Source organism: Antrostomus carolinensis, unplaced genomic scaffold (genome assembly GCF_000700745.2).
Source record: "Antrostomus carolinensis isolate BGI_N321 unplaced genomic scaffold, ASM70074v2 scaffold16999, whole genome shotgun sequence".
NCBI classification, from domain to species: domain Eukaryota; kingdom Metazoa; phylum Chordata; class Aves; order Caprimulgiformes; family Caprimulgidae; genus Antrostomus; species Antrostomus carolinensis.
In genome coordinates this window covers 61292-81300 of record NW_010341004.1, presented here as the reverse complement: position 1 = coordinate 81300, position 20009 = coordinate 61292, and the positions used below count along the sequence as shown (strand labels likewise).

The 20009-nt window shown below is 42.1% G+C and overlaps 1 protein-coding gene across 1 annotated transcript in view; it reads left to right on the top strand.

Moving 5' to 3' along the window:
• PRR5 (proline rich 5) overlaps window positions 1–20009 on the top strand; it is a 53298-nt gene that overhangs the window by 12815 nt on the left and 20474 nt on the right. Inside the window, exons 3-6 of the mRNA XM_010176357.1 lie at window positions 5717–5765; window positions 6477–6534; window positions 9968–10059; window positions 12256–12396. Of these exons, the coding sequence (XP_010174659.1) occupies window positions 5717–5765; window positions 6477–6534; window positions 9968–10059; window positions 12256–12396 (340 nt within the window). The remainder of the gene's footprint in view (window positions 1–5716; window positions 5766–6476; window positions 6535–9967; window positions 10060–12255; window positions 12397–20009) is intronic.

Genomic DNA, 20009 nt, shown 5'->3' with positions numbered 1-20009 from the left:
TTCCCTTACTGCATATTCCCACTCTATCCAGGTGCTGGAGTCTGACAAAATCCACAGAATATCCAGATATTCTGCGATTATCTGTCCCTGTCTGGTTCACAATCTAGGATAGCTGGCACAGTCTGGTTCCTTTAGTTGTGGGAGTATCTTCAGAGAAGTCCAGGCAAATTACATTTGGCCTGTGATCTCTCTTTTCCCCCCTCTTTCTCTGTCTTTTTGAAATTAAAAGAAACTCATTCTCCAGTTATTTCCTACTTCTTTGGGGAGAAAATGACATACAAAGAATAGCTTTTCCAGGGTGGTTGTCAGTTAGCATGATCCATCAGTCATTTTGAGTTATTTATTGAGATAATGGTTGATCATTATTATTGTAAGTGCAGTTAGGAGTCTTCAGCTTTATCTGAATGACAAAAAATGGTAGTTCTGGGCTGAGATTTCCTGGCCCAATGCATTTGCCTCAGGGTGATTGTCTGCTGCTGAGGGACAGAAGAGGAAAAATTATCTGCTGATGTGACAGACACAAATATAATCTTGTATGAACCAACAAACAGAAGATGGATGGATGGATGGATGGATGGATGGATGGATGGATGTTATTTGGTGAATTGTGACCAGATTTTGTTTTAATTTACCTGGGTATAAACCCTGCACCACGATGATGCTCGCTAATATAGTTGTGTTGAATTTATTGCACCATCCCAGGCAGCCTAACAGGTGAGCTGACTACATAGACTGGGGTTTTTTCTATTTTATGATGTGCTTTGCTGTGGCATGACAGGCCAATTTATTTTTGTGAGGGTTGTATCTTTGTTGTGTCTTGGCTTACTTTGGGAAGAACACCTTGTGACTCATACCTGAGCTGATGGACAAGATACTGTGACATCTCGACTGAGCTAGAAAGCTGCTGTCGTAAATGAGGCATCAGCAGCGCAACTGTCCTGGGATGAGCAAATGTTTAGCAAGATGCAGCACGGCTTTTGAGACTGGTTCTCGTCTACCTCTGCTTTGAGGTTGTTCACTCTTGCCTCCAACTCAGCCTGAGCAGCCTTCTAATTTATAGCCAAAAGCTATCCATCCTCTCGATGATGTCCTCTGAGTTTGTTTTTGTGAAGCTTCTCCTGTGTGTCCTGCTTGCTTCATTCAAAGAAAAAAGCTAAGATGAGAAAATTGCAAGTGGGCAAAGAGGACACAACAGCCGAGAGATCTGTCTCTAGAGGAGAGCTGGTGATTTCTGAACATGTGTGGTGGGCATCTAGCCAGGGTCAACCCACCACAACGTGCCTGTTCACATGTTCAGCCACGGCCTCTTTCCACAACCTGCTGCCCTCCTGCTTCATCTGACTGCTGATCACAGTCAATAAAGTTCTAGGGCCTCCTGACTATTTGCAACTGAAGCCCTTTTGCCTCACTTAAATTCAGCTCAAAACCTAAGAAATTAATGATTTGACTCACGCCAAAAATATCTGGCTTACTACTATTGTTATTTAATTCAAAATAGCTTTATTTGGGTTGATGAATGTTATTATTGAATGCAAAAATATCTGATTCATAAACATAACCTCAGAATTGGAACAAATGTGTATTTGCCTGGTGATTGTTTAAGATGCATTTTCCCCCCAAGTATGTAAATGAGAAGAAACAAAGAGCCATTATTTCCACTGGGCAGAGTTTGAGTGTGGAAGCAATCAGTTAAATGGCGAGTGTCGTAAGTTTTTTCAACAGTTGCAGGTCAGTAAAAGAAGGTATTTTATTTTACCACTTTAATTAGAGCAGATTCTGAGATACTTTTCATAATTGAACCTTGACTATCCAAGCTGACTCACAGACAATGTATCAATATTTGCACAGTTGGGTTATGCCTGCAATATTTGCACACCATCGTTTCGACTTAGGAATGTCACGTATATTCAACTACCGTGTGTCACATAGGTGCAAACAAATACATCCAACTTCCTTCTCTGAACCCACATCTCGAGGCTTTGAGCTCTGGTTATGTATGCGCTGATTATTTAAGAAAACATCAGTGGGTACAAATCTGTACAGTATCATTTACTTTTCTTCTAGGTTTGGCTCTTAAAAGTTGCCAGTCATTTACACTGATGCCTTTTGACACCATTCTTGTGTTCCTCTGGCATTAGAAAGTGGCCTTAAATACGGAGGTTTGCAGCACTCAGAAGCCCTGGTCCAATAAAATCAGGGTCTGACTTCAGTCTCTTTCATATTGCTGTAACTCCTGACTAACTCTGCTAAAGCCAATGAAGTACAGTCAGGTGGTGAGTAGATGCTCCAGTAACTGGGAACATCACCAGTGTATGGCTTGTACATTACTTTTCCTGAGCCTTTACTAGGTATTTTAATAGCAGATTGATTCAAAAGTCAAGTAGTAAAAATCTATATGCATATGCTTACTGTTTAGTATTTCTCTTGGTGCATGTGTGTGGTATTAGTTATTAGTCACACAGGCTTTTTTCCTCTTTCATTTCATGCACCATATGTCATTTCAAAGTGTTTATTTACACCGCTTGTAAATCAAGGAAGAAAAAGAAGGAAAGGGAAGCACAGTGGAAGCAGGATGTTCTGTATTAAAGCTAATACGTATTTATAGCTGCCTCTCTTCTGAGTTTCAGGATACTGGCTTAATGCAAACAAAGCACGTTTTAGTGGCATTTCCTCCCCTGTAGCAAGAGTTCAAACCCAGTAAAATCACTTGTTTCCATTTGCTTCATTTGACTTTATTCAACTAATAAAGTTAATATCAGATATTATACAGTGTTATGCTTCCCATTCTGATTAATGTTGCAAGAGTTAATTTCAAAATGAACCAAAGAAGTGGCAGCAGGAAGATACAAAACAGTCAGGAGCTGTTTTAGCATATTTCATGTGAATTTGTTTTATCATCTTAATTTATGAAGTCATTAAATAGGCAATGGAGACCTGATATCAATGATACACAAACTTCATAAGAGTGCAAAAAGACTGGCTTCAGAATCAGATGCACTTGAAACTTGAAATGTATCTGATCAGGGATCTCTTTTTAGGCTTGATCAGATTTTTACCTGGATTCCACCATGAAGTCCACATGTCTAGATAAGGTTATTCAGTAATATGAGTTATCCAGGATCCAGCAGGTGACAACCTAACTGATTTTTGTTAAAGGAAATTAAGCAAGGATGAAAAAAATCACAAAAAAATGTCTCAGATCCAGTTTTGTTGTGCGTTTCTTTTAAATGAATATGGATAGAGGGAACATCAAACACCAGTGTTCTGATGTGGCCTGAAGGCCTCACTATTTCATGAGAAATTAATTAAGCAGTGTGAAGTATCTGTACTATTAGGGATTCAAAGAGCAAGATGCATTAATTGTGCTGTCAGTTCTTCTTCCACCCCATAAACAGAGATGCTAATGTAGCTGTAGTGCTGCTTGGTGTGATGCAGTCCAGTGCATGCAGTTAACTACAGATTGGTGATTTAGCTCATTCACAGCTGGAAAAATAGAAATGTGGTGGGATTTTGTTTTATCAGGGGGCTAGTTATTGGATAAGTGGAACATAATTTTGTATTTCCTGCTCTAAATGCTAGGAATTATCACCAGAACCTAAAATATGGAAAGTATTTGCAAATCACCTGTTCAAGACTATGCGGAATCCAGGATTAGACTTCAAAGAGCTGCTGGCTTGAGAAGAGGGTAGAAAATTAAGGCAAAACCTGTCAGCTTGAAGTATCAGTATTTTTTTGAAACAGTGACACAAAGAGATATCTGGGAATAAATTGCCTGTATCGTAGGAGAATGCAAAACTGCAACTTCCTTGTTACTTTAACCTAAAAATGGCTTCTCTGTCCATGTTCAAAGTCAGCAGAACCTTTAATTCTGTTGCTTTTGATCCAGAAAAAGGTCACAGCACTTGGACAGTAAATTCCCCACTTTGAGTGAGTGTGGCACGGTTTGGCTGTAGCATCCTTGTACCTATTGACGTACTCTTAAGGTTTTAAGACTTTCAGGATCTTCAGGGCAGGGGGGTTTTAACCCCTGCCAAGGGCTTGTCAGTGTGTGCCACTGAGGATGGAGTCTCAAGGTACCACAAAGGTTGTCCTCTCCCATATGTTGCAACATCATGCCAGGAGGGCTAGCTGGACAGTGGCCATTCATGGCAATGAGAGACCTGTGGCTAAAGCATGAACTGGCTTTGAAAGCCATTGTCCATAGAGAGTTTGTCTGAATTAATCAGGTTTCTAGCAGAAAAGGTTTTTGATGCTTAGAAGCATCTGAAACTGCCCTTCCTTTTGTTTATATTCTATTTCATGTATGCTTAGTGTTTCCACAGGGTGCTATGAGGTCAGTGTGGACATGTGCTTAAGGATAAATAAATAAGATATTGTATTTCGGCCACCTGAAGACTGACCTGCTCCCCCATCCCCTGACCTTTCAGATCTCAAGAGGCTGTGCTGAAGCGTGTGGTGTTAAAAACATCAGCTCCAACTCCTACAGATTTTTCATGGACCTGAGATAGGGTTATGCTGGACTTTAAACCATGTATTTGTTTACTAGTTAAGTAATTTTATTTAGTAGTTATTTGTTAGTTAAAGACATAACCCAAAGGGATAGATGATGACATGCTACTGAATATATAATTTACGCAGTTACCCTAATTGAAGTAGGTGTTTAGATTTTAATTCAAATTTGACCTCATTTCTTCATGGGACCTGAAGTGGTCGCAGAGAGACAGGTTTTCAAGAGAGCTGCAGACCAGATTTGCCAATGTTTGGAAAGCCCAGGTGGGGCTATGTTTTTATAAGGTCTGAACTCTCATATACACATCTCAATAGTGACCTGGGTGCAGAGAAGTACATCTGGCATCCAGTGGGTGAGACTTAAATGACATACAGGTTTTTAGCTATGTAGTGAGTTTTCCCTGGATACAAACATTGGGATTGGGAATCCCATTGAATTCGGTTTCTCAGTTTGAGGGTTGATTGTGGGAATTTTTTTGCATGTGAGTTTGGTTTGCTCTCCGAGATTGCTTTGCAGGTTTGAGTGTAGAGGAATCAGGAGAGGCAGAGCTAAATGGTTAAGAAGTCCTACCGGCTTTTTCACTGAAATCATATGAAACTTCAGCTGTTGTGGGTCTCCTGAGTGGAAAATGGTGACCCTTTCAGTGAAAACTGGCCAAGTGCCACACCTGCAACAAACCCCACAGAATATCATCCTTGCTTTCTCTCTAAACGTTTTGTCACAGCTCTTTTTTTCAGCCTTGCACAGAACAGGGATGATTTGGCTCTGAACATGTCAGCCAACTCACGTGCTCGTTTGTTGGCTCAGACCCACGGATGGGCAGAGAACACCAGGAGTTCTCCCACATCTGCAGTGCCAGGAGCCAGCGAAGCCCTGGCACAGCAGCAGAACAACTTCAGCATTTTTAAAAGGGTTAGATTTAGGGTTGAAACCATCCTCTTTTTGTCAGATCTCAATTTCCATTAATATATATTTGTGCGACTGAGGCATCTAAAAGCACAGCAGATACTTTTTCAACCCACAGAAGTGCTGGTTGGGAGTCTTGGTGCTGTTGACCGTTTGCTCCGTGTGTAGCTGGGCATTATTGACAGGCTCTGTGCTCATATGAAAATATTTTGCTATTAGTGACTTCCTCTTTTCCATGCAGTGCACAGCTAATACAGTTTGCTGATTACACAGATCCTTTTCTTATTCTTTTTAATACAGGCAATTATTGAAAACGGAACTAGGATCCTTTTTCACTGAATACCTACAGGTAGGCGTGTGTTTTCTTTCATTTAAATCAGATTTTGTTACATGCTACTGAGCAAAATCATTTCACCCACTCTAAATGCTGATCTGGAGCCCCTTGAAACCATTCAGAGATGTCCACTGGCTTCTCTGTGTTCTGTCGTTTATGCAGTTACGAGATTTGGATATTTTTTTACACATATACATATAGATGTGTGTATATATATATATAGTTAGATAGTGAAGGCCCAAGCCATGGAATAGATTTGTGCAGTCACTGTGTCTCTGTACGACATTGCTGTCTTTCAGTAGACTTCAGACATTTTCTTTTAACTTAAAATTTAAATTCCTGAGTAAAGCAGTTACAGTTTCATTGTAGTATAGTTAATAGGAAAGACATTTAGCAGCAAGTACCCACTGTCCATTGAAGCAGTGTTCTTTCTGCTTCTCTAAGACAGAGAACATGCTTTGTGGGTTAACCGTTTGAAGTTTGAGAAGCACTTTGTACTGCACAGAAAACGTGCTCTATCCTGAAAGCAGTAGGTGATCATATCATCATTTGGCAAGTGTCCCAAGGGATTTAAGGAAGATGGACACAGGAGGAGTCCTCTGATGATTTGTTATTAAAATGAAAGACCCCCTTTATTGTCAAAAGTTAAGAATTAACAAAATGTGAAATGCGATGGCTGTGGGGAAGTTCAGAACTGAGTAAAGGTGCTCTGTGTTTTATTTACAGAACCAGCTGCTCACAAAAGGCATGGTGATCCTAAGGGACAAGATCCGGTTTTATGAAGGTAACTTGGATTTTAGCATGGCTGTCTATGTCTGTCACTGGAGCTTTAGCAAATGCATTCTGGAGCCAGTGTGATGCTTTCCACTGTATTCCTGGGACTATGGATCAGCTGGCATCAATTCATTCCTGCAGTCTGTTGTGGTGTCCTGCCTTGGTGTTCCCAATTTTAAAGAAACATGTCTTTCCTTCTCCAAAGCTGCGGTCCTAATACCACTCAGTCTAAATACACTGATAAGTAGGAGCCTAGAGACAACTGTTTCCATTAGTTTCAGCTCTCTGGAAGTCCTAAATGCGACTTTTCCTTACTGACAGGACAGCTGATCAGATTAAGATGGTGCTATGGGACCCAACTCTTCTGATGGAAAGACAATAGCCCTGAACATGGCAAAAAGAGAACGAATTTCACACAAAAAAATACACAAAAAACCTACCCAAGCCCTTCTAAGCTGAACACACAATTCCTCAGTTCTATAAAATAACAGCTTGGAGAGCACAAGAGCAGCTGTAACGATCTCGAGGCCTTCATAGCTGCTGTGTAAATCACAAGGGAAGTTAGTTAAGTATCAAATTAGCAAATTAGATGCAGAGACCTACCAAAGTCCAATCCCTTTTTCTTCTGGTTTTGCTGTCTTGAAAATCAAACATACTATCACTGATGTTTGAGATCAAAGCTGAGAAGAGAACTTGAAATGTAGGACCACTAAGTGGTTTTCAAATATAGGAATATGTTTAGCAAATACAAAATTTCAGCAAGCTGTTGAGTTTATCTTGGTTTTGAATTTAGTGTATCGTTTTGTGGTTTCCTCTTAAAATATGGCCAGAAATGCTGGTAAGGTGAAGATTAAATTGCTCATGTTTTTTCCAAGTCTGTCCTTGGAAATGTCACCTCACTAAAACTGGCAAGTTGTGGGAAAGCAGCTGTAATTTAGAGATTTCATTCAGAGGCAGAGCTCTTTCTGAAAGACAGCTTTCTGTTAGCTTGCCTGGGGAGCTGCTGATGGATGTGAGTTTCCAAGGCTGGAATTTGGGTTTCCTGGCAGCAAAGGCAGCAGCATCCCAGAGTCCATCCCATAGTCAGTAACCCATGGCTCCCAAAACACCCAACACAAAGTCGAGAACACAGAAATCTTGGTAGCTCCCATTCTGAGCAGGGCTCCCCTCCTGGGTCTGCACCAGCACCAGTCCTGCCCTCAAATCTCAGGGTGTCCTGCATCCGATGGTTTGGGTTTCCTTATCCAGTCAGCGTTGAAGCTTTCGAAAGAGAAGAAAGAACATTCAGAGCACATTTTGGAGAGTTTTTGTTCTGCAAGAAGTTTTGAAAATGTTAGCTCTTGTTTCGAAACAATGAAACAATGATTATTTTTTGTAGACACTCCAGGAAATACTTACGGTAGATGTAGCGAACTTTGCCTGACGGTAAAACAAATGTATTTGTGAAAGGACATGGACGTCATGTTCCTCCATGTGAAATGTGCTCATCATCAACAAACCATAGGAGTTCTTCCACAGCCTCCAGTAAAAGGCTTGCCTGGTGAAAGGCAGTTAACGCTGCAGCCTTTCCGAGCTGCTGCCCAGAAATCCATCACTTCATAAAACAAGCTGCCCACAAGGTGAAAGGAGTGTGCAACAGTAAAGGCATCTTTATCTCAACAGGGTAATGTGACTTCATGCAATTCTGGCAGCAAAATTTTGTTCAGTACCCACATCTGGGGCCAGATTTGTAAGGACTTAGTTTCCACTGAACTTCAACTTGTGGGCAGCTAACATGTTTAACTCTTTTTAAAACTCTGCCCTCAAGGCATAGAGTGGTTGGGCTTCTCCTTCGTGATTGGATTTATATGTTGGAAACACTTTGGTGTTTCAGACACTGGGATATGGAGATCATAATGCAACAGTATTTATTCTTATTGTTGCTGCTACAGCTGTCAGGAGATTTTGAACGTGGTTCCCTGCTGTGTTTCACTAGAACTTATGCAAGACAATTTTTTTTTAAATTGAAACTGATAGCACCCTTTTTAGTCTTGTGCATGAGTGTGTAGGACAGAGGGAACTCCTGCTTCATGGTGCAGAAATGAATACCTTGGTGTGGTTCACAAGCCAGCAGCTGCAGTCTAGTGTGATGATCAACATTTGTCACTGAAAGCACTTAAAGTCATCAACCCGGGAATAATTCAGAAGTTGCAGATGGGCCAGAGCTGGTGCTATTTGCCACGTGCTTAAAAATGCAGGGAGATCAAGTGTCCCATAATAAAGATTGGCACTTGGCTAACTTGGAGTGTAGATGCTTTCATGCAGAGATGCTTTCTTTGTGATGTGTGTGCAATTCTGGGCAAAACCTTCCCTGGCTGAGGCCCTAAGTAATGCTCTAATACCAAAATGAAGAATAGCGTCTGATTCTGACACCAGTAGTAATACTGATTGATTGCTATTGAATTTCCTTCCTGATAGTCATATTGTCTTGTCTGAATGCCTCATGATCACTGACGTATTTATCTCCATAATATGTGCTGGTGGAGATGCAGTGGCATTGCTTTCCTTTCACAGTTGGGTTAAGGGCACAGGGATACTAAAAAGCTTTGCCCAAGGTCACACAGGGCATTTGGGGGAATGGGGATTTGAAGCCAGCATTCAGCTATCAACCAGACTTCCCGTCCTGTAGATGTCAGCTCCTTCGTTTGCCTCTGTTTTACAAAATGTTCTGTGAGGAACAATGTGTCCAACTTGGTTGTAGGACCTGGCCAGAGCTTCTCCATTTGCCACTGGGGAGGCTTCCAGGTGGCTGCAGCTGGGGAGGGAATAGAGAGGAAGGTGACCTCACATCTCAGTAGGTTTTGACTGCATCCTTGGAAAGTCACAGTAAAAAGTAAAGTCACAACACCATTCTCTTCTTCCATAGATCTTGGGTGAGGTTTTCTGTGTAAGTGGAGATACAGGGAAGCCAAGGGATCAGTCTGAGGGGCTGCTTTGTGGGGGGGGGGGGGTCTCCAGAGAGCACAGTTTGCTCTGCTGGCTTATGGTTTACAGAGGGGAGCACTGTGGGGGAGATTATCTGCAGGAATGTTTCCATGTTTAACCCCCTGTGTCCTCCTCCTACTGCTTTCCTCTGCAGTGTTGTCCAGTAGGTATTACTGCAAGGAGAGGAGGAGGTAACCTGAGCTATTATTCTTTATTCTTCATGGGTTTTTTCTGAGTAAGCTTTAACCTCCAAGTCTCTGAGTTTACTGAGAACAGTAGATGTGTCATCTGAAAAGACACAAATACTGAATGATCCGATACAGTGAAAGGAATAGTAATTCCATACTGCTCATAGGAGCTGCTACATGATTCATCCTTGTGTATGATAGCAGATCCCCATTGTTTCCTGCCCATTTTAGTCTTTGCAGTTACCTGATTACAACCTAAATGGTTCACTGGTTTGTTTTGTGTTTTTGCAGGGCAGAAACTACTGGATACCTTAGCTGAAACCTGGGATTTTTTCTTCAGTGATGTCCTGCCCATGCTTCAGGCTATTTTCTATCCTGTGCAGGTGAAGAATTAATCTGTTACTGTAGAATCTTGAAAAACTGGAAAAAGCAACTTTACTGGTTCATCAACAGATTGCTGCAATCCTTAACCCTCTCCTTGGGACAGCCTCCCAGGGCAGCTGTTCTGTACAGTCAGGTCATGCAAATTATTTACTTAATGCAAACAGGGGTTTGAAGTGCTTGGGTGAAAAAGACGAAGGGGCATTTTGAAAACAGGAGTGCAGCGCAGGGAGGATGGTTAATCCTTGTGTCAGCTCACACTAAAACTTGAAAAAGACTATGAACAAAAACTGAAGTGTCCACGCAATGAAATAAATGGAGCTGTGTTGTCTTCAATATGTGCATTTCCTTCTCTGTGATGTGAATTTGACTTTGAAGTATCTCCACTTCTGAAAAGAGAGTGTATTTCTGAGGTCAAATTCTATGCCCCTATAAATGAACAGCGATAGTCAGTGGAGTTAGACCAGTTTATGTCAGCATAGAATTTAACTCTAGTAGTTTTCAATCCACAGTAGGTACTTGATCTGATTTGGCTGAAGGCTTAGCCTTCTAACTTAGTGATGGCCACAGAATGGTGTTTATTACTTAAGTCCCAAGGAAATCTTTACCAGATTAGGTGTAAGTGACCTTCTAGAGTTGCTCCTAGATGCCTACAGATTTTAGTGGAAGTTTGGTGCCTAAAGATCTTTGGGGAAAATTTGGAAAACTTCTCCCATTTTTCCAAGTGGACTTTATGCCTAAAATGATTGTCCAAAGGTTGACAATATTGTCATTTGTGTCTGCAGATAATTGAATTCAGTGGAAGATCTGCAACTTTACACAGAATTTGATTCTGAAAAGAGAAGAGCTTTAAAAAGCATACAGGGCTAGTTCACCCACTGGCTTGTGTCTTACCAGTAGGAACTTGAAAACAATGGAAATAAGATTATATTAAAAACCTATTAGAACACGATGAGAGATTTTTCTAAGTGCCACGCAATTTAAATCAAAGGCATTTGGGCACCTAGAGATACATGTAGGCTCTCAACCTGGTTTTCCAAAGCACTTGACTAAATAAGGACTCACTCAGATGTTTTTGAAAATTGCACCAAATACCCCTTTTCACTGTTGTGTTCCTGAGACGTTTGAAAATAGTTTAGCAACACAAGTCTTCTCACCTTTCAGATGGAAATAATTCCTTGAATTTTCAAAGGAAACCTAGAGGGAGTGAGAGCCTCAAGTCCCTTGTAATTTCAAATAGATCTAGGTGCCTGATGTTCTGAGGTTACTTCCAAAAGCCCAGCTGGTGCTTATGTGTCCTTGTAAACTATTTTCATTAGCAATTGAAGCAGATCTGGGGTTGCCTTTACTTCAGTATAAATAATTAACAAAGTGAAAAGGAATGGATGGGGCGGGGTGGGGTCAGGCTTCTTTATTCCAAACTAAGATAAGTCAATACCAACTGAATACCAGACCTTCCAGAAGTGTTACTATTTGTCTGGCAGCACTGGTAGCTGCAGGCAAGAATATATATGTACAGCCACATATACCCAGGGAAAAAACCCTGATGCCAGAAAGAGGAACAGTTTTACAACTCCGCATAAGGCAAGCGGTGTTAATCTCTGCAGGCAGAGCTGTCATTGTATTGTTCAGATGAGATTTCCTTCAGTGAGAAGGTATGCTTGAACTGCAGAAAGATGGCTTTGAAAATGCAATACGAAACTTCAGCAGCTCTGCTGCTGTCTTACAGTGAAGTCTCCCAAACTGTAGAGAAAAGGAGGATCCACAGGTGGGCTGAGTCAGGGTTCCCACCATAATTTGAATCTAAATTGAATCATAATCGTGAGACATAATGGAAATTCAAACCTTGCTGCTTTTTCTTTTTTTTTTTTAAACATATGATATATTTCATTACTGTTAAAGTACAAAATATTCATACATATCCTGTGCTCAGGTATGATCCCCCACACCCCACCCCAACCCCTCTTCGTCTTCTTACACAGTCAGACTGTCATTGTCTGCAGTATTCATTACTGCCAAATCAAATTCACCGTGCAGACTTGTAGGCTGCTCTGTCCTTTGTTACGTTTCCTTTGCTTTTCATTCAGGTTCACTGTTCTTGTAATCCCTCAGAAGTGGAAGGAGGAATTTTGACAGAGGATTTTGAAACTCATTTTCATGCTGCTCCTAATCTGTCTTGCTTTTTTTCTCTTTCTAAGGGGAAGGAGCCCTCCGTTCGGCAACTGGCTCTTCTGCACTTTAGGAATATAATTACCCTCAACATTAAATTGGAAGATGCATTATCACGTTCCAGAGCCAGAGTTCCACCTTCTATTATTCAGATGCTGTTAATACTCCAGGTAAATTGGTTACTTTTCTCAGGCTGTTTTCTTTATCTGTTTTCCTGTGCTGTATCACTGAAGTCTTCTTAAGCAGTCTCTGATTTTGTTTGTTCATTGAAAACTTCTTACCCAGAATGCCAGAGCTTCTGTGCAATTAAATGTGGTCCGAATATCTAAAAGTAGAGACTGTAGAGGTTCAGATTGCATGCCTTAAGATCCAGAGGGTCTGAGAGTAAAGACACATTTTGAAACTGTGGGCCTTGAAATACAAAGTTTTGCATGCAGACCACCGTACGTGGTAATAACATGACTTCCATAAAATTCTGTGTGTTGCTGCATTAGCAGTTCTGGGTATGAAACTTCACGTCTGGAGCAGGCAACAAAGTGAATATGCAATTTATGGTTGAATCATGGCCATATTTGGTCAATGGAACCAAATACTGTCAAAGTTGTTGATACACAAGATGTGTAAGATGTTTTTGGGGGGGTTTTTTAGGAGTAGTAGAAGTGAGGAGAAACAAAAAGAATTCCAGGCAAAAGGACTGGCAGTTTAAGATTTTTTTTTTTTTTTACTTAATTAAAGAAAAGCATGAACTTGTGTTTAGGAGAAGATGGATGAGGCAGAAGAGAGGGAGAGAGCCAGGAGAAGATTCTTAAAGGGTGAGGAAGTTGAGCTTTTCCTGGCTGGTGATTTTTTTTTTAATAAACAAATAGATTTAAAGCAAATGAAATGATACAGTTTCTCACACTTAAAATGTTCCTTTGCTCTTCATCTTGTTTTAAAGAGCAGTATACACGTGCTGTCGCAGTGTACATTTGTTGGAGTGTACAGTGGGGTGTTTAATCAGTTTTCTCAAAAAAAAAAAAGATACTTATGTGATGGGACTGCCTGCTTGCCTCCTGTCCCCCTTCTCCCTGGCCTCCATCTTGACAAATGCTTCTTGAAACTGATGGCTGATTGTGGCACAATGTGTTAAGATTCCTAGGAGTTTCATGGAAATCAGTGTCTGGAGAGAGGAGAGGAGCCTTGGGGAAAAACTGGAGCATGGGCTTAACTGCATAATGAGACTGATTTCAAAGAATTCACGTGACTGACCCGTGAACCTGGCTGTGTTAATAGACACCAGAGACTCCCCATGAGAGAGTACCATCGTGAAAACCTGAATCACAGGAAGGTTGTCTATCAGGCCTCATCCCTTCTTAGACACAAAGTAAAAAGTCCATTGTAAACCAGACTTCAGAAATGTTGTTGCTAACAGAGCTGCTAGCTTTTTTGTGGTTTCTTCTTTAGAGAATCTGTGTTGGCTGTGGGCAGGATCCGGCTTCGAATGAATTCAGTGGTGAGCTGGGAACTGAATAACATCCTGATTTAGAAAGTTCATAGGAGGTGATGTGTAGTTATTTGCCAGCATCAGTGCTACAAGAAACAGTTTCTTTGCAAATCTGCTTTCTTCAACAACTAGAGGTGTTAACAAGATGGGTGCCTGTTTAGGGTAAAAGGTGAAATCCATTCTCATTGCAAAGCTGTTGATGGAAATCAGCAACGAAGTGAGACGGAGTTTTCCTCTGGGTGTTTATTTCTGCATAGGTTCCCTATGATTGTGTAGTGGGGATGGTGAAAGAATTTTTTCAGCAATATCTCTGCAAAACTTGTGGTTTAAAATCTAATATAAATTACAGAAAAAGGTCAGAAGAGGATCTGGGAATGAGCTATTTACATGCTTAGCAGTGTTAGTCAATAATTGGATTTCAGAGCAAAGACTTTTTCCCCAATCTTAAATGTCACATTAAACAAAAACAAGTTTTATACATTTATGGCATAATAATGGAATTTTCTTGACTTAGATTAATTCAATATGTGAATAGGGTTGGAAGGGAGATAACAATTCAGCTGTCCAGAGAGCACATGGTGGTCTTGTGTGTGTGGATTATCCATGCTCAGAGATGGTGTCTTGCTGTGGATGCTGTCTAATCCTTATTTCTATCTGCTGTGGCTGTCTCATCCACAACAAACTCAGTGGCACTGCAGCACATTCCCTTGACTAGAAGATGACTCTAGTGATGTCGACCCTGGACAAAGTGTTGAACCCAGTACTGTGTCTCCCCGTTTCTGTCCTTGACACTTTGTGCAGCTGTGTTAGGTAATTAAGGGGTAGGTCACGTTCTTCATGACGGCAGCTGTAATGTCAGGTGAAGGTCACAGGCTGACAAAGACCCATGCTGACGTGCACCAGTCTGTCCTATTAGACTGGGTTAAAGCAGCAGAGATTTGGTAACTAATGCAGGGTGCATCTGGTATTGCTCATGTTTCAGCGTGTCCTGTAGGGGAAGAGCTCTGTCAGTTTGTCAGGAGAAGACACGTCCCTTATGGAGGTGAAGGGAAGCTTTTAAAAGAGGAAGTGGAAGCTGCAGCAATGCTTGGACTTTATTCAGGAGGTAGGTGCTGATTCGGCAAAGCTGAGCAAGCACAGGTTTTACCTGAGCGTGAGTTGGCTTCATTGGCTTCAGCATGAGGGTGATTTCATTGACCTCTGAAGTTACTGACCTGTTGCAGGTTGCACACATTCCTTGCTTTTTCAGCTGGCCACACTCTGGCAAGGAGAATAAAACCGTCCCTGCCAAAGACCTCCTGAATAAAAGAGCCTGAAATGAAGTTGCACCCCTTACTTCATTGTTTGGGTGATTGTTTTTCCTTCTTTGCATCAAGTCTTTTATCCTGCCCACAGGAAGCTATTTGCTGGAAGTATGCCTGCCAGGCATGCCTTTAATACCCCAGCATGTGATACAGCACCCACACCTTTCCTCTGGCATAGTGTGGCGTGATATAGGATATACATTGGGACAGAAGGGATCACCAACCTGGCACATACCTCACAATTTGCCCAGAGAGCCAGATACCTCAATTTCTTTGTATTTAAGACATCAAAGATTAAAAAAAAAAAACAAAAAAAAACAGGGGGGAAGGAAAATCTTGTATTTTCTCTATGTATATGTAGCCCTTCTTTGAAGGAAAAAAGAACATTCATTTCTGGGTTAAAGCTGTTAAAAATATTGTAATAGCAGATTGTGTATCTGAAGCTTTGTTGTAAGTTACCCTCCATTTAAAGGATCAGAAATTAGTCCTCAGGTTAGACTTGGGTTCTCTAATCCAGTAGAGCCACTTCTCACCAGTGCTGTGACTTGGTCTAAATCACACACCAGTACTCTATCAGGAAAGAGGCAGTCCCCCAGAACTGGGGGGAGGAAGGATATTCCTGTACTCTTGAAGTCAGTGGGAGTTTTACTGTGGCTGGGAAGAAGGGCCTTATGCCACTCAAACTTTCTGTTGCCATCGTAGCCTGACCCAGTTACAAAGCACAAACTGAAATGTTAATCGTTTGTGGCTGCTTATAGGCAACAGAAGCTGAAGTGCCTCCAGGATGCTCCTGTTTAAGTTGCAGGCCCTCAAGAGCAGAGTCATGACCGAGGGAAGTAAAAGAACTAAAACTGCTTGTGAGCACAGCGCGATGCACAGGAGCTCACCTCACTACACTGAGCTGTCAGTCTGACCTTTCTCTTTGGGTGGAATTAGGGAGCTGGAGGGAGAGGGATAAACAGAAGGAGAGATGAGAAAATAGTTTTCTCCCTTATGCTCTGTGAACCAAAGAGAGCAAAACTACCACCAGAGACTGACTGTCTGACTATTTCCCAAAACCTGTATTCAGGGAAGACCTTTGCTACTGAAACTGGAGCATCTTATCTCCAGGTATCTCTCCTGAGGTCTGAGAAAGTTGGCAGAAAAGAATTAAAGAGTGTTTATCTGCATCTTTCAGTTAACATCAGGAATATTTGAGTTCACAGGATCATTCTGGGTGACCTGAGGTATTTAAAAACCCTAGAAAAGCACAGCACAATATCTCTTGTTCTGAGGGATGAGGCCTCACTAAACATAAGCTCTGAAGAGAAAAATAAAACCTGTGGTTTCCTTTTTGGCTTCTCTGAGCTTCATCTGAACTCCCTTGCCTGTTGTCTTTCTCTGTAAAGCAGGACAAAGTAAATACATAAGATCGCCTGGTGGGACCTATTTGTTATCGCTGGAAAGTCCATAAATGTAGATTCAGCTCCTTGCACTTTAAAGGGGTGGAAAAGCTCATTGCAAGAACTGAGAGCAAGTGCAGAGAGAGCTCCTTTTCCATCTCAGCAGCCACACAGCAAACCAAAGACAGCAGAGTGCTTAGAAACAAAATACCCTTTGCTATCGCGAAACTGCAGGGTCCTGCCTGTGGAACAACAGATGTGCTGTAACTCTGCAGTGTGAGACAACCAGGGTTAATTCTTTGTGGCCAGAGGGTTTCAAATTCGGTGGTTGCTTTTGAGAGGTTATCTAAGTCTCTTAGACCTGAAGTGAACAAAGTGGCATTGGTGTGAGGTTTCAACATGCTTTTAATTTCTCTTTACCTTTTTCCGAGTTCCTGGTTTATAAAACACAAAAATTAGAAACTAAGAAATATATAAATGTATTGTAGACCCTATTTAAATATAAATCACCATATCAAAAGCCTGTGCTTCCCTGAGTTGTGCAAAAATGTGTTTTCTTCCTTGATGGTGAAAGGGTGGTTTGTCTGTGTCGTTTCCATCAGCCCCGTAGGCTCTTAAGGAGACAGGTAAGAAATCTTAAAGCCAGGACAGTGCCTGACACGAAGGGAAGAGTCCTCCATGGCTTTGTATTGACTTCCATGAAACTGAGAATCTGACCCTCAAGATTTGCACCTCTGAGTGTTTTGTAGAAACAATGCTCACGTCTAAGCAATATCCTCTGTCTTATCCTGCCTTATCTATTGTCTCTATCAGCAGGTGCAATTTGCAGTAGTTAAACTGACATGGGATTGTGATCCTGGAATGAATTTATATTGCCATCATTTTTAACAAGGCATAGCATTCATTTATTGGAGGAAAAAGATCCTTTTGAAAGAAAACTGTGACCTTTTTGCTAGTGAGGAGTGGTACTAGCCAAAGTACCACCTTCGCTTGCTTGTGTGTCTGTCAGGCAAGAGCAACTCCCCTGATGCAGAAGGGGCATTGGTGTACGTGGTAAGGACACGAGTCAGGGACAGTCGGTGGCTCTCCCTTTTCCATGTACGAGCTGTAGGCTTATAGTTAAGGAGGGAAATCATATCAGAGGCATTTTCCTTCTACAGTGTTTTCAGCTGTTCCCCCCTGGCACTTCACAGCTCACCACGAGTGTGTTTTCTCTAGGGGCAGAGATCAGGAGAGCGAGCGTGGTTGCTGTTAACTGTTCTGTAAGCCTGGCTGCCGGGGGGCTTGTTCAATAGTAACTTGGTGCAGGCAGCGTTTCTGCACCATGGACCTTGAAAGATCAGTGCTCAAGTGGACCCTCTTTGTAACTAAGGCCAAAGGAAGTCTATTGCCGTATGAAAAGAACAGATGTAATTTTGAAATAGAATACTTTCCAAAACTAGCACTCAACACGATGTTGCCACTTCTGTAACCTTAAGCAGTGGCAAAACAGGAAAGCAACATAAAATGTTGTAGTTGTTTTGCTTTGTTATGTATGAGCCTCTTTCATTAACACCATGGCCCAGTAATTCAAATGTGTGTCTTGTTCCTCCTTTTAACAGAATGGTGATCTTCAGGGGAACGTGACCACAGTCATGTCCGTGCCAATTAAACACACCTGTTCTGGAGGCAGTTTGCATTGTGCAAACTCCCTTTGGGCATATGCTCATAGTGCATTTTCAGAGCACCTCACATTAAGTATGATGTCACCTCTGTGAAGGACACCAGTGAGTTAACCAGAGGTATGGCTTCCGATGGAATCGGTCTAATGCCACAGCAGTTGTCTGCAGTGCCCTGACTTATGTCGTTAGGTCCATCAGGTCCTCTGCAGTTACTGCCCATGTGCTGCCTGGCACAGTGGTAGGTGAGAAGTGCTTACTTGTCCTCCTTCAAGTTACCCAACGCTCACCTTGGGGCCAGAGTGGGTGTGCACGGAGCTACGGTGTAGCTGCTGCACAAGGCAGCCGAGGCTGCCTTAGCCACAATAATGTCCTTGTGCAAGCTGAGTGTCAGTTGTTTCAGCTCAAGTGAGTTAGGTACATGTTTAACCTCAACTCAACCAGGTGGTCCTTACTAAAATATGTGTCAGTCTCCTGGAGTTTGCCTTCATTAATGAATCACAGAATGTCAGGGATTGGAAGGGACCTCAAAAGATCATCTAGTCCAACCCCCTGCCAGAGCAGGAACCTAAATGAGATCACACAGAAAGGCATCCAGGTGGGTTTTGAATGTCTCCAGAGAAGGAGACTCCAGCCTGTTCCAGTGCTCCATCACCCTCACTGTAAAGAAGTTTCTTCTGAAGTTTAAGCGGAACCTCCTGTGTTCCAGCTTACACCCATTGCCCCTGAAACCAGCGTATTAAAACCAGTACAAGTTCATTGGTAGGCAAATCCTTAATCCTTAACAAAATAGAGTTAAATCAGTGAAATCATTCTTAACTTGAATTAGAATGTCCCTGTGGACCCTGTAATTTTATCAAGTAAGAGGGAGAAGGTTTTAACTAATTGCATTAGTTTGTACAAACGTCTTTTGTGGACCCATTTGGGCCAATAGACTGAAACTGGCATAAAAGATAGTATTGAAATTTTGACTATTGAACAACCCTGAGCAGGAAATGTTCCCACAGTGCAAGAATCCTTTGAGGCAGAGTGCTTTAATACTGTAATTCACGGGTTGTCTACAGGAGGAACATAAGGAAGTTAATCTAAGCTACCTTTTAAAGAAGATTAATTAAACCTCATTAAAACTCTATGGACACTCATTCAGAGAATTGAAGGGCTAGGGAGGGAGGCAAGTTAAATTAATGACACTTAAATTCTGCATTGCAGGCCTAAGCACAAGTTATCTAAACAGCTTTCTGTTCTTGATTTAGTGAGTATTTCTTCACTTTCCTGGATGTCCCCAGGTAGACAGAGGCACTGGGGAATCACAGAATCGTAGAGTGGTGCAGGTTGGAAGGGACCTTACAGATCATCTAGTGAATTACCCAGGGCTCTACAGTGGGCGTCCCCAAGAGATGGTAGTCACTTCTCCGCTGCTGTGGCTGACCTCAGACCTGAGAGCTGTCCCAGGTGCTACTGTCACCATGGGTGGGATCTGCCAGCTACAGCAGTGGTGGCACCCGGCACAAAGGGACAGGACTGTTTGCTTTCTGTGACTGAGGTGTTTCCATGCAGGTAGCAAGGTCAGCCGATGCTGTGGTGGGGTCGCTGGTGCAGGATCTCCTGCTCTGCACTGCTGGGATTCACCTGGCCCCACTCATGAGAAGGATGACTGCCATGGTTTAACCCCAGCTGGCAACTAAGTACTACACAGCCACTCACTCACTCCTCCCCGGTGGGATGGGGAAGAGAATCAGGAGGGTAAAAGTGAGAAAACCCATGGGTTGAGATAAAGACCATTTAACAGGTAAAGCGAAAGCCACGTGTGTCAGCAAAACAAGGAATTCACTCACTGAGTCCCATGGGCGGGCAGGTGTTCAGCCGTCTCCAGGACATCAGGGCTCCATCACATCTAATGGTTACTTGGGATGACAAATTCCATCACTCCAAACATCTTCCCTTTTCCTTTTTCTT